General features: G+C 39.4%; 1 protein-coding gene across 4 annotated transcripts in view; it reads right to left on the reverse strand.

Annotated features, from left to right (window-relative positions):
- Nucleotides 1–13,382, reverse strand: part of palmdb (palmdelphin b) — a 93,004-nt gene that overhangs the window by 60,952 nt on the left and 18,670 nt on the right. For 3 of the 4 annotated variants that reach the window (XM_037079423.1, XM_037079424.1, XM_037079428.1), the window contains exon 2: nucleotides 5,446–5,496. In XM_037079423.1, coding sequence (XP_036935318.1) covers nucleotides 5,446–5,496 — 51 coding nt within the window. Of the gene's footprint in view, nucleotides 1–5,445; nucleotides 5,497–6,571; nucleotides 6,628–13,382 lie in introns of those variants that run through there. The other variant, XM_037079425.1, reaches the window with a different exon arrangement.

Genomic DNA, 13,382 nt, shown 5'->3' on the forward strand with positions numbered 1-13,382 from the left:
TGCAAAAAGTACAGACAATCAGATAGAACAGGCACTGAGTGATAAGAGATGTTACAAAATGATATATCTCTTTATAAAAATAATACATGTAATTGAAATAAAATAAATATGTATGTATATGCATTTCTTATTTTGGGGTAAGTGAAAATGACTTTAAGTATAGTAGAGTGCCTTCACTTTTCTTATTTGGCAACAGTTTCAAGGTATTGATATAGAAAATAAACTTGTTTGTGAAGACATTAAAGTTTGGGAGGGACTTGGAAAATTTACTCTTACGGATGTGGAATTTACCCATTAAAATCATGGGGTTTATTGTGAAGCAAATTGATTTGTCGTTATATTCGAATTTTGAAATAATATATTTGGTTCTAATTGTTACATACTGTTTAGTTTTATTATAGATAAACTTTTCCGTGTCCCTCCAAAAAATAAATCACAATGGGCAAATACAAAACAAATGCAAAATTGTCTCAGGCTTATCTCCACAAAAAGTGCACATTTCATCTACTTCCGCAAACCTGTAAATTGATTTGTTACAAGGGTAAATATTATGAATTATTTAAAATGAACTTCTCTAATCTCATTCAAAATGCAGAATTGAGAGGGACACAACCATGCCTTGCACCAGTTTATATCAACCAACTGCGAAAAAACTTTCCTCTGGGGAAAACTTATCATGTCTCTGAAATACTTTCCTTAGATGTTTGTTTGTACATTTTCTATCCATTATGTCAACCCCATCAACCTTTACAGAAGGTATCTGAACATTAACGTTTTGGTAACTTAAGTGACATTTTATTAACTCAATCATACCAGTAGGAATAGCCTTTACGACCGAAACAAACTCTCTGTATTTGACTGGAAAGGATTTAGCTTTCAGGAAGTCATCATAGCTGCAAAGATTTCCATTATCGTCAAACCAGGCCATCACAAATATTATGTCCCTCTCAATCCAGCTCTCTTTATTACACTTTTGTTGTTAATGGTTATATGATCATTGTTCCAAAGCAATTCTTTGTGTGGAGAAAAGTTGTGAACATAACACAATTTCCAAGAGCGTAAAGCCTGTTGATAAAACTTTGGAAGTTTCGGTGGCAATTTAGAAACTGTGAATTTGCCATTTCCCATTAAAAACCTTAAGCCTCCTACTTTTGGAATATATTGTGTGGAATAAAATTCCATAGTGACTCTGGTAGTTCCAAACAAGTTATTTAACTTTGAAGGTAGAATTTAAGTGAAAAAATATCAGAATTTCCAAACCTTCTTCTGCTCTCTCTAAACTAAGAATTTCTTTCTTGAGATGGTGGTGTCTATTTTTCCAAACAAAATTAACAAATAAACAATTGATTTCTTTACAAAGTGCATCGTTAAGAAAAGTTGACAGAGCAGGATAAGCCTTCATCTTAAATAATAACACTCTCCCAAAAATGGAGAGGTCTCTCTGCAGCCACATATTAAGAATTGACTTAGTTTTTTTTTACTTTTGGAAGGAAGTTAAGTTGCTGTCTAAGCTCCATATCTTTTGTAATGTGAATTCCCAGATATTTAACAGTTTGTTTAACAGGGATATTAAACATAAGCTTTTCATCAGTCTCATATAAACATACATTTTCACTCTTCTGAAAATTAAGCAGTTTCTTGTAGTGCAGTCTGTATCTGCGATTTATCCTTGAGAAATAAAACTGTCATCGGCCAGCTGTGAAATCTTAACCTCTCGACTGAAGATTGTTAAGCCTTGAATATTTGGGTTGCACGAAATATTTAAACATAGATGTTCGGTAACAACCAAAAATAAAAAAAACAGGAAATAGGGCAACCTTGGCGTACACCTCTTGAAACAGAAAATCTTTGAGACATTTCGGGATATTGAATAACCAAGCTATTTATGCCTTTATAAAACATGGCAATGTTATTAATAAATTTATCTCCAAAACCAAGAATTTGCAGGGCTTGTATAATGAAGGAGTGTTCAATTGAATCAAATGCCTTGTAGAAGTTGAGAAAGACCTTCAATGCTTTGGATTTTATATAATCTGAATAATCAATGAGATCCAATACTAATCTGACATTAGAGCTAATATGACAATTTGCCATGAAGCCATTTTGGATTTCACTTGTAATCTCTTCGAAAAATATTATGTCATTTAGCAAAAACTTGTGCTAAGACTTTATAGTCTATATTTAACAGTGAAACAGGTCTCCAGTTTTCTATTATTAAAGGATCTTTTCCTGGCTTAGGAATCAAGGTTATCAGTCCTTGCTTCATGGTTGTTGTCATTTCTTGTTTGTCTATGGCCATCGCTTCCAAGTGATTTCCTCATCTCACTGAGTGCACAGCATTACTGTCATGACTCCTGTTTGTTTTGTCCTTGTATCTGGGTTTTGGTTTTGATTCATGTCCTTTTTTCTATGTCTTGTTGTGTTCTGTGTCTTGGTTTTTCCTTGTCTCGTGTCTCATGTTCTGATTTTTCCATGCCCTCATGTGTCCTTTAAGTTCTCCTGTGTTCTCCCCTCTGGCTCCCTCTGTCTGTTGTCTTGTTCCCTCCTGGTCTGTTCCTCTGTGCTCCTCCCCCTCATTATCTCACCTGGTTTCCTTCCTCCTCTCTCCTCACCTGTGCCTCGTCATGTCATTAGTGTCTGTGTATTTAGTCTCTGTGTTTCCTCTCACTCTTTGCCCAGTCATTGTATTCTGTTTGTGGTTCTCTGTTTCTTGATCCATGCTCCTGATCCATGCTCCTGTCCATGCGCTTCTGTCCCGTTTTGGTATGTCTTGGTTTTGAGTTTTTCCATGTTTAAGTTGAACTTTGAATTTTTGTTTGAACTTTGTCTAGCTGTTTTCTGTTGCTACTTTGTCTTGCTCTTTAAGTTGTTACTTTGCTTTTTTGCCCTGTTTTGGTCTGTTTTGTTTTTGTAATCAGCTTTTAATAAAGCTCGCCTTTTGTTCATCCCCATCTCTGCCTCACGTGTCTACTGCGTTTGGGTCCACCTTTTCCCTTCCATAGTTTTCCCTTAAACCCCAATGTGACAATTACTCATTTCTGAACACAAAAGCCTAGCTTTACATTCCTCTTTAAATTTTTCTGAAATCAAATGTGTAAAGTTTCATATGTGTTTCATAAATGTGACTTTGCTTGACTAAATTCAGATGTGTATAGTTTGTTAAAAGAGGTGATGTGATCAGAGATATATTAGGATCAGAACGTATGACACCATTTACATTAAGACATGTAATATTATTTCTCTTTCTGTTTCTTTTCTCCAGTGCAAAAAAGTAATTGGGGGTTCTCTCCTTTTTCTAAACACTTGGCTCAAGATCTGATGAGAGCACCTTTTAGCTTAAATTATGTAATACCTATCAAGCTCTTCACTGACACTTTTTAGTGTTTCCAATTCATCCTCAGATAAGTCATTTTTGGAACTTAGCAGCTCCAACTGACTTATAAGGGCATTCACTTATAAATTAGGCAGGTTTAAAGTTCGATAGCGATGCAGATCTTGGAGGATTTCGATCCATGCAATCGTCTGGAGCGTCACTGAAATCACCTGCTATAATAACAGTAGAATCTTTGTATTTTTCCTTTAAGATATCCAGTGTTAAAGAAAGTTCAGAAAACATGCTTTGCTTGAGCTGCTCTGTTAGGTCCATAAACATTGCAAATAATAAACAGGAGGTTGTCTGCTTTCAAAACAAAAATAATTCTCCAGCTTTCATTTGAAACTGTGGACTCCAGAATATCACCATTAAATCTGTTTAGTAGTATTGCAACTCCAGCTGAATAATTTGAGAGAAAAATACATTGCATCTCCCCATTGATGCCAAACCAGCACGTTTGCCTTGCTTTCTAGCTGCTTCCACAAGTGGCCACAACCGGTTTCTTTCCATCCTGTCAGCATGTGTGAAATCTTCCTTGAGCATCAGCTTCTTCTCTTTCAAGATCTCATTCTTACAGGAGATCTTCCAGATTTTATTTCTGAAATTTCTCATGGTGAATTGGATGATGATGATGGGGCACGGGGGCACTCCTACCCTGTGTACTGTGTTGACAAGAAAGCAGATTTTCTCTTTTTCCTCGGGCGCGAGCGTCACAAAAAGCTTCATTATGTCAACTTGGATGTTTTCTCCAGTTGCCTCCTTCATCCCGTATAGCCATAAGTTCCAGCGCCTGCTGCATCGCTCGGCATCATCGCTTCTCTGCTGTAGTTTGGAGACTTGTTCTGATAACTCTTTCACTTGCCTCTTGGTCTTTTGAACTTGGATTTCCACCCCTTTCAGCTGATCACACAAAGCTGTAATAGCATTGGTGTTTCCGGACAGCTTTTGCTCAAGAGTGGCAGATGAGACAGATTTTTCACTTTGTGCGATTTCGGTCTGAACGCACAGTCATAGTTCTACCATATCACTATTTGAGTAATAGCATTTACTGTTTTGGACAGAGAGGCATGTTAATGTGAGGTGAGCCTCAGCTGAAATCGCTATTAAAACAATTCTCATCTGGGCCAACACAGAGAGATTTATCAATAAGTTTAATACACACACACGCATGTGTAACCATGCACACATTACCACAGATATACACACACACATACAGCCATGCTTAAAGGAGAACTTCGGTCGATTTAAACATGCAGCTTCATTGCTCAAGCTACCCTTGACTTGCCAGTACCGAAGGCGCAAACACATTTGGTCCAACCATTACAGGGCTCTGTGAACGGAGTGTTGGCCATAGTTTCATTGTATTTACTTTCTTATTACCATTGGAAATTACCTAGTAACACTTTTGTGTTACCACAAATTCACCAGGTAAATATCTGGTAATTAGGGGACTGTAAAAGAAAGGATTACCTAAAAAAACCCTTCACACAGCTCTCTTTACCAACATGCAGCTCAGCACAATCAACATACTGATGCCACCAAAACACATGATACACATCCCAGATTGACACGACATCATCCTGGTGAGCTGAAAACCACTCTGACTGGAAGGAATCTATGAAATGCGACATTTTCCCATACAATTACAAAACAGTGTCAGAATTTCATGTGAGGTTCATGGGTTGCTTTGATCCAGCTCAGAAAGTATGGACGTAATCATCCAGATTTTACAATGTAAATATCAAACATGTTTGATATTATCGGGGCAGTTCTGATGAGTCAGTGAGCAGTTCAGAAGGCTTAAGTCTGGATCTGTAAACCTATCCCAACACAAAACACATTACCAGATAATCTGTGCTAAACAGCACTGCACTCATTGAATGTTGATTTGAAAATGTTGAAGTGAAGTAGACCCTCCACCTAATAAGAGGGTTAGTGTTATGATAGAAATAACAAATCAAAAAGAGTAGTTTATGTCAGAAAAGCAGCTCTCAACATATGAAACAGTGACATGTGAATTTGTCTCCTAGCTTTCTCCATTTTACTCCCAAAAGCACCACAATGGTCCTTACTGTGATGGCCTGGAGCCTCTCCTTCAGCAGGTCAGCCTCCTCCATGATGGCCTACAAGACAGACAGAGTGCATGACAGTGAATCAACTAGAGCAGGAAGTGAGAGGGAATGACAAAATCTAAATATCATTTCAATAAAGATTAAATCTTCAGCCTCAGTAACAGAAGTCTATATTTTTAAGACCTTTCGTGCATAGCTGTATAAATACAGAGACAAGTGAAAAACAACATGTACAAATAAATAAATAGCACCATAACACATGCCAATAACAACACACGATTTCTATGTGTAATTGTTAATAGTGACCAAATTAATTGATATTTAATAAAAAGTATATATTCTATGTAAACCAAGGACACTTTAATTAAATGTAGGGGGTCTAGAAAAAAACATTATACTGTAGTTTGTTGAGGAAATGCATCAGTGGTATCAGCTTGATCTATCTATGGTATCATGTTTATCTGTGTATATGTTGATGTTTGTGTTTGTGTGTGTGTGTGTGTGTGTGTGTGTGTGTGTGTGTGTGTGTGTGTGTGTGTGTGTGTGTGTGTGTGTGTGTGTGTGTGTGTGTGTGTGTGTGTGTGTGTGTGTGTGTGTTATTCTTAGTCTTGTTAGTCTTAAATTCAGATGCTAGTGCCATTGTCTTGAAATAAGGCTATCTGAAATTATAGAGCTGGAATATGAAATGGAATATGCTTTAAGGATGTAGGCCTCTGTCTTGTAAAAGTTAGAGTGATTATTATTAAACAGTGTTTGCCTTTAAAGTGACATTCTCTAAGGTGACTGTAAATATGCATTATGATGTGCTGTAAAGGGTCAACTGCATAATGGGTGAAAGTTGAACTTGTGAACAGTTTCTGTCAACAGTGATTTACTGCAGTACCTTTTAACCTACAACATGGAATTACATACTTGATAGGGAGAGACACAGAATAAGAAATAGCATGTCTGTGTCAGATATCTGATGAGGAATGGCACAGTGACTGTAGGGAATGTACCATGGCTATGTTGGGGCTACACTATTTGGCAAGTATATTGCACAGCAGTAAATCAGAAGAGAACAGAATGATCACGGAAGGTTAAAAAGCACCTGGCCCTCTACAGAGAAAGGACAGCAATATCTCACAGTGTTATTTGAAAAGAGTCCACGTGGCTCAATTCCACAGCAACGTGAGGGAGGACTCAGCAACACTCATTGTCAGCAGTAATGTACTGTAAAATAAAGAGACGGAGAAAGGCAAAACTATGACTTACTATGAGCTTCTATGAAGAAAGAATGAGTGGGAAAAGGAAAGAATTTGGAAAGATATAATAGACTAAATGGAATGAAACAGGAAATGTAAACAACTGAAGAAAGTGGTTGAGTGGGAAAGATAGCGAACAAAACAACCTGACTAGTAATAAACTGTTAAACATGTTTAAAGAGCAGACAATTTGTAATGTGACACTGCAGAGAGTTCTCCTGCAGCCAGTCTCCCATGAATTCATAGCCAGTTGAGATGTGATTGAATGTTTCTGAGTTATTAATATTCTCCAGAGGGCTGACCATTTTCACTGGCCACTTCACAGTTTAGCTCCAGCGCAACTAGTAGGGTGCATGGATACACTTCTTCAGTTTCACGGATGGTCAAATAGGAAACTGGTGTATGAAACCAGAACAGTGACACTGAACCATGGCATCAGAAATAAAAACTGTAGTTGAAAACAAAACCTGAATTGTACCAAAAGAAACATTACATTTAAAAACAAACAAACAAACAAAAAAAACAGACATTAATTGTTATTTTTCAATATTTTGATATCTTAGGGGTTTTAATGTGAATCAAGTTCTAAGTGGCACTGTCTTTAAGATCATATGGTACTGTAGGCAGACCAGAATAAGCAGAAAGAACAGAACAATGGGAGATTCAAGTAAACTCCTGTAAGTGATTCCTATATGCCAGGGTCAGAGAGAAATTTCTTCATTGGTATGCTGATATGCAAATCACACTCTTCTTGCCCTTCCGTCTTCACGCCAAAACGGTGACAGAAAGTTAACACTGAAAATCACGTTGAAAAAATCCTGATATCATAAAAAATTCTGTCACTAAAGAAAAAAAAAAGGAAAAATCAGAAGATTGTCATTGAAAAACACATTGAAGCCAATACCAATACCTGTGATTTATTTTCAAATGTAAACCCAAGGAGCTGATTGTTGATTTTTAAAAATGGAGGTAAAGATCAGATCATCATCAGTGGAGCTGAGGTGGAGCAGGTGACATGGTTGGGGTTCCTTGGGATTACCATCACTGAGACCCTATGTTGGTCATCACACATCACCACCCTGGTTAATAAAGCTTAGAAAAGGTTCTACTTCCTATGGAAACTTAGCAAGACTAGATTCCTAGACTAGAGCAAGGTCAACTTTTAAAGAGCAGAGACAGGAAGTAAGAATGCGTAACAATATTTGTAAGCGCCAAACCAGTGTATCCAGCCAGGTTTATATCATGTTTCACTAGAAGTCAGGATATTTTCATAATTTTCCCAACCCTGATCTCTGCCTATACTACAACCAACCAGACAGTGTCACAACATATTATTGAGCCAACAAAACCTGAAATGCAAAATGAGGAATGTAAAGTTTCAACTTATCTGTGTCAATCTGCAGAAATGTTTATTGCTAACATTTATTCTGGCAATTACACTATAAATCATCCCCTCCTCTGTTAACTGTGAACATAAATCCTTGATTCTATTTTTCATTCACCTATTGTTGCATTATTATTATACACACTCACACATTCAAACTTTCAGTAAGTTCCTACCTTTATTCGGTTACATTAGATTTTAATGTGCTACCTCTTTTAATTAGAATTGAGTTATGCCATTTGATGAGCAGATACCAACAGATATTACAGGGAGGATCAGTGGCAGAGACAGCCATGTATGGGTGGTGGTTTAAAAGAGTGATGCTGGATAAGGCTACACTGAATTAAAGAAGCCTTGTGGACTATTCTAGTTTGGTATGCATTAATATGCACACCATTGTCAAGACAAACAACTGCTGTGCCTTGCCATGCTGTCGTATGGAAAAACATCTGTGCCTTGTTTGTATGGCCTGAGTGGTTTCTCGGGGTTCAGCTTGGCTATCGTTTCCACTTGTGTCTTTGAAAAGCCTATATATCCAGTACAGCAACATCCAAACTGAGAAAGCTGGAGAAAAGCTTTTACTCTAAATAGTGTGGGATAATGCAGTCAGGCTACATGCTGTGGAGTGGTATGGAATGGTATGGATTAATGTCACCTAAACTTCTGCACTCACAATGCATCCATCCCTCCATTGATCCATACTGTTATCTGTTTCAACTATGTCATCCTGTATAATTCTGCTGTCTTTCACTGGATCCAGCACACATAACTCCACTTCAATATATTCTGCTATAAAAATGTCGTAACTTACAATAGCTTTAGCTCTGTATAGCCCAGAGACTGGATCAGCTGACTCTGGCAGGCATACTGTAGGAGGTAAAATGATCCTCAGTGATAAATAACGAGGACATGTTTATTTATGTAGTGCTTGTGTTCACACTGCTAGTAACACCTGAGCTGGCCAAATATCATCTTGTCCATGTTCACTACTGTTTGCTCCCTCATAATATCAGAAGTGGACACATGGGTTCATGTCCAGTACAGCTAAAAGGCGACGGGGTTCATACTTGCTGTTTCAAATGTGCTTTGTATCACCTTTTCAATATCCTGTCAAGGTAATTGGAATTTATGGTTAGAAAATGGCAGCCTGTAGCCACTTCTGTAGTGTAGGAGGTATAAACAGAGAAGAGATTTGTATTTGTACAAAACAAGATGTGGTAAGTCATTGTTTTACAATCAACTATTAACATATTGACACATTTCATAAGAGTAAAAGCAACGGAGAGGCTAATGCTAGCCAAGCTATTCTGAAGAAACCGCAGCCTCATGACAAGCCCGGCGCAGATGAACCTGACACTGGCCCCATCCCCGGTAATGTAGCCAAAGAGTTTGCTAAACTCACTGCACTAGTCCTGGAAAGGTGACGGGCCACGACAAGAGGCTATCTGGGTGACAACAAGTGATACAGATGGCAAACTAGCTGAAATTACAAACCGCATTTCTCAAGTCAAGAGCCGTCTGGGCTTCCTCAAGGAGGCTAATGAGAGACTGTAGGCTAACCCTCCAGCCACAGTTACTGAGGTGGAAGCCCTCCCTCAAAAACCGGACGACATTGAAAATTGGGAGCAAAGGAATAATTTACGGTTTATCGGGTTTCCAGAGGGCAGTGAGCAAGGAGATACCATGTCATTCCTCATCAAAATTTTACCGGGGATCCCGAACATGGCCTTGTCCTGTGGGACTGGAAATTGACAGACCACATAAGATTGGATTGGAGGATCGGGCAAGAGCCCAGATCCTGAACATCCCTCACCAGCAAGACACATCACTGCCAGATTTCTCAGATTCCAGGACCGAAACCGCATCTCGGAGGCCATATGCAAGATGGGTAAAGTTGCCTGGAAGGAGCATCGTATAATGGTCTTAGCCGACTACTCCAAGGATTAATGGCATTCAGCGCCTTAGTATCACAGCCCTAAATTGCGAGGAGCTGAACCCATTTCTGATTCTTTTTCTGTTGGTCTACCACTGGCCCCGGAGTGGTTCAATTAATGACTTTTTTATTTTAAAACACCTTAAATGACTTGATTTACAAAGAGGTTTTTGTTTGTTTCTCATCAAGAGAGTGCTGAGTCTTGCAGTTGTTAACACTCGCTCGGACGCGCATACTTGTTTTTAGTGTCTCACTCGCTGGTGTCAGCTATGGGAGCAAGTGACGTTGGTAATATAATTATTTCAGACCTTAGTCCAATATTTCTCCATATTCTGTCCTTTAATAAGTCAGCTAGGTCAACTAGATAGAGATTAAATTCTAGCCTTCTATCTGATACCTTTATTAAGTAGAGACCAAAATACCAATGGCTCCATCAGCAGGGGTAGCACGGGAGGCTTGAAAGCCTTTTTGAGAGGTCACATAATTCAACACTTGTCATTCAGTAAGAGGGAAAACAATGCTAAGCTGCAAAAACAGATGATACCTGCAGAATCAAATATAAAAGAAAAAATGTCCTTGGAAAATTTTACCAGGTTGACTAGACTATGAGTTTAATTCAATTATGACCGAGAGGGCAGAATTCTCTCTCTCGGGCAAGACAGAAATACTTTGAGGAGGGTGACAAGGCTGGTAGATTACTTGCCAGGTACATTAAACAAAAAGAAGCAATGAATACTATTCCTGCTATAAGGAGGGACAATGGGTGTGTCCTGACTGATCCCAAAGGGATTAATGCGTTTTTTTGAGACTTTTATGTAAAACGTTATACTTCAGAGTCGAAGGAGGACAGAAAAAACATTACATCCTGTCTTCAAGAGAGCCTCCACCCAGCACCTCCTATTGACCATCAATGGTGCTGCTGTGAAGAGAGTGAGCAGCACCAAGGGTGTGGGCGTGCACCTCACTGAGGACCTCTTCTGGAGCAGCAACATCTCTTCACTGGCCAAAAAAGCTGAGCAGCGCCTCTACTTCCTCCGCAGACTGAAAAGAGCCAGAGCACCAGTCCCCATCATGCACACCTTCTACTGTGGAACCACCGAGAGCACCCTGACCAGCTGCATCACTGTGTGGTATGGCAGCTGCTCTGTATCCTGCCAGAAGACCCTGCAGCGCATAGTAAGAACAGCTGAGAGGATCATCATTGCCCCCCTTCCCTTCCCTCCCATCCCTCCAGGACATTTACAGCACACGCCTGGCCGGCAAAGCACTCAGCATTGCATGTGACTCCACCCAACCCACCCACTGTCTCTTCAACCTCCTGCCCTCAGAGAGGAGAATGAGGACCCTCCGGGCCAGAACCAGCAGACTGAAAGACAGCTTCATCCATCAGGCCATCAGGATGCTGAACTCCCTTCCAGCTCTCCCCCACCTTCTTTCCCTGCCCTCTGCCCCCATAAACTCTGGTCACTGACTCTGGTACATGCTGTTTGCACCAGGGATTTGATTTGAGGGAAATGCTATTTTAATTCTGTCTATGTTCTGTACATATAACAGCATTAACAGTAATATTTGACTTTGACTTTGACCTGACCCCTCCACTTTCTAACTGGACCCAGACTGCCCACATGTTAGGTCAGAAACTTCTGGTCAAAGAATGGAAAGCCTCTGCACTAACACTATCTTTGTGGCACACCTCTCTAAGTCAGCCGGCTGCCCCAGAACAATTGTCCTATAGGTTGCTTGATAAAGTGGGGGAGTACAACTTGAAATGGGGGAAGTACCATTCATACACTTTGGAAATTTAATGGCTCATAAACATAGCATTTAGCTAGAAGACTGAGGGATACATTTTGATAGAATACTGTACCTATATACAGGCAAGCTTGTAAACTCAAGTACTCTGTGCATCACTGTCTCCTTTGTTTTATTTTACAATTATTGAAAAACAATAAACTGTTGATCATGAAAAAACAATAGTAAAAGCAGCTAATGAACCAGAGTTTTACTGTATTATGTTTGCTTTTTTGTATTTTTGTTTTTGCTTTTGATCTGACTGAACTGACATACAAACTTCGAGCCAGTCTCAAATCTTGGTCTCAGTTATTTTTATCAAAAAATCTTCAAGAGAGTTGTCTTCTCACAAGTTGTCTCTTGTTTAGAGCCCAACATTTAGAACAAAATCCAACTAAGTTTCAGTTCTGAATATGACGATACACTCTTAGACTCAAATCATACCATTTATATTTTTTTTAAACCAAACTGCTTCTTCTGATAAGATAATTCTATGCTCTTGGATCATCTCTCTATAAAAGCAAGGAATCTCTGTCTGTCTGTCTGTCTGTCTGTGTGTGTTCCTCAAATATCTCTGCGGATCAGGATCAGACTGACCTGAGAGTTTCAACATGGCTGCTGCTTGGTTCAAGGGTATGCCATGTCGCAATTGTTTGGACTGCAATGATACCGTTAATAAATTATTTCATAAATGCTTTACAAATTCCACAAGCATTGTCCACCGGAGCCACCACAGTCCTGTGCGCACCAGAGTCAATCACTGCACACTGTAGCCACGTGTGCATCAGAGCCAATCATTGCAGAGCTCAAACCTACAACATACATTAAGAAACAAGCAGATTTATACCTGCAGCGGCACGAGCTGGACCGGGATTTTGCCTGCAGTTCAGTCCCATTCTGTTCTGTGCATCTAAACTGACTGTTGTGGATTAATGAGACTAAACAAGTCCAGACCGAGTCTGTTCCGGTCTGAGGAGATCCCAAGGACAACAAAGTGGAATCAGAAGCTGTGGATGTTCGTGTGTAGCTAGATGCTAGCTGCTACCCCACACGGCCCACCTCCTGAGTCGAACAGACGCACCGGCAGGTCCAAAACCAGACTTAGGGTAAATAATGTCCACCACGCTTTTTCGCGAACATTGCCATCACATTTGCTTTGTGTCTGGTGCACGGTAAAAACAGGCTTTTGTCACGAAAGTGTCCAAGCAGCAAGTTTGGTTGTTGAGGAACTGGGGGAGTTGTGGGAGGGACTGAGGGTTAGGGTTAGGATTAGGAATAACAGCCAACGACGGTCAGTGTAGAAAAAAACAGCGATATTGAGAGTTGAGAGATTTGTGACATTTAGCGTGTTTGGAGTGTATAGTTAGTGTGTTATGTAGTGTGTTTAGTGTGTAGTGGAGTCGTTTTTTTGGTTTAATATGTCAAAACAATGAGGAGACTGCTGAATGTGGATCAGGCAGTGCAGCTCTTCATTTAGCTGGAAGGAGCTCAGGCAGACCTAAGCACTGTCTGCATTTAAATGTAAATAGTTACATATAACTTTGTAAATTTTAAAATGTATGCACATATTTAGCAAACAACAATT

Source organism: Acanthopagrus latus, chromosome 19, assembly GCF_904848185.1.
Source record: "Acanthopagrus latus isolate v.2019 chromosome 19, fAcaLat1.1, whole genome shotgun sequence".
Lineage (NCBI taxonomy): Eukaryota > Metazoa > Chordata > Actinopteri > Spariformes > Sparidae > Acanthopagrus > Acanthopagrus latus.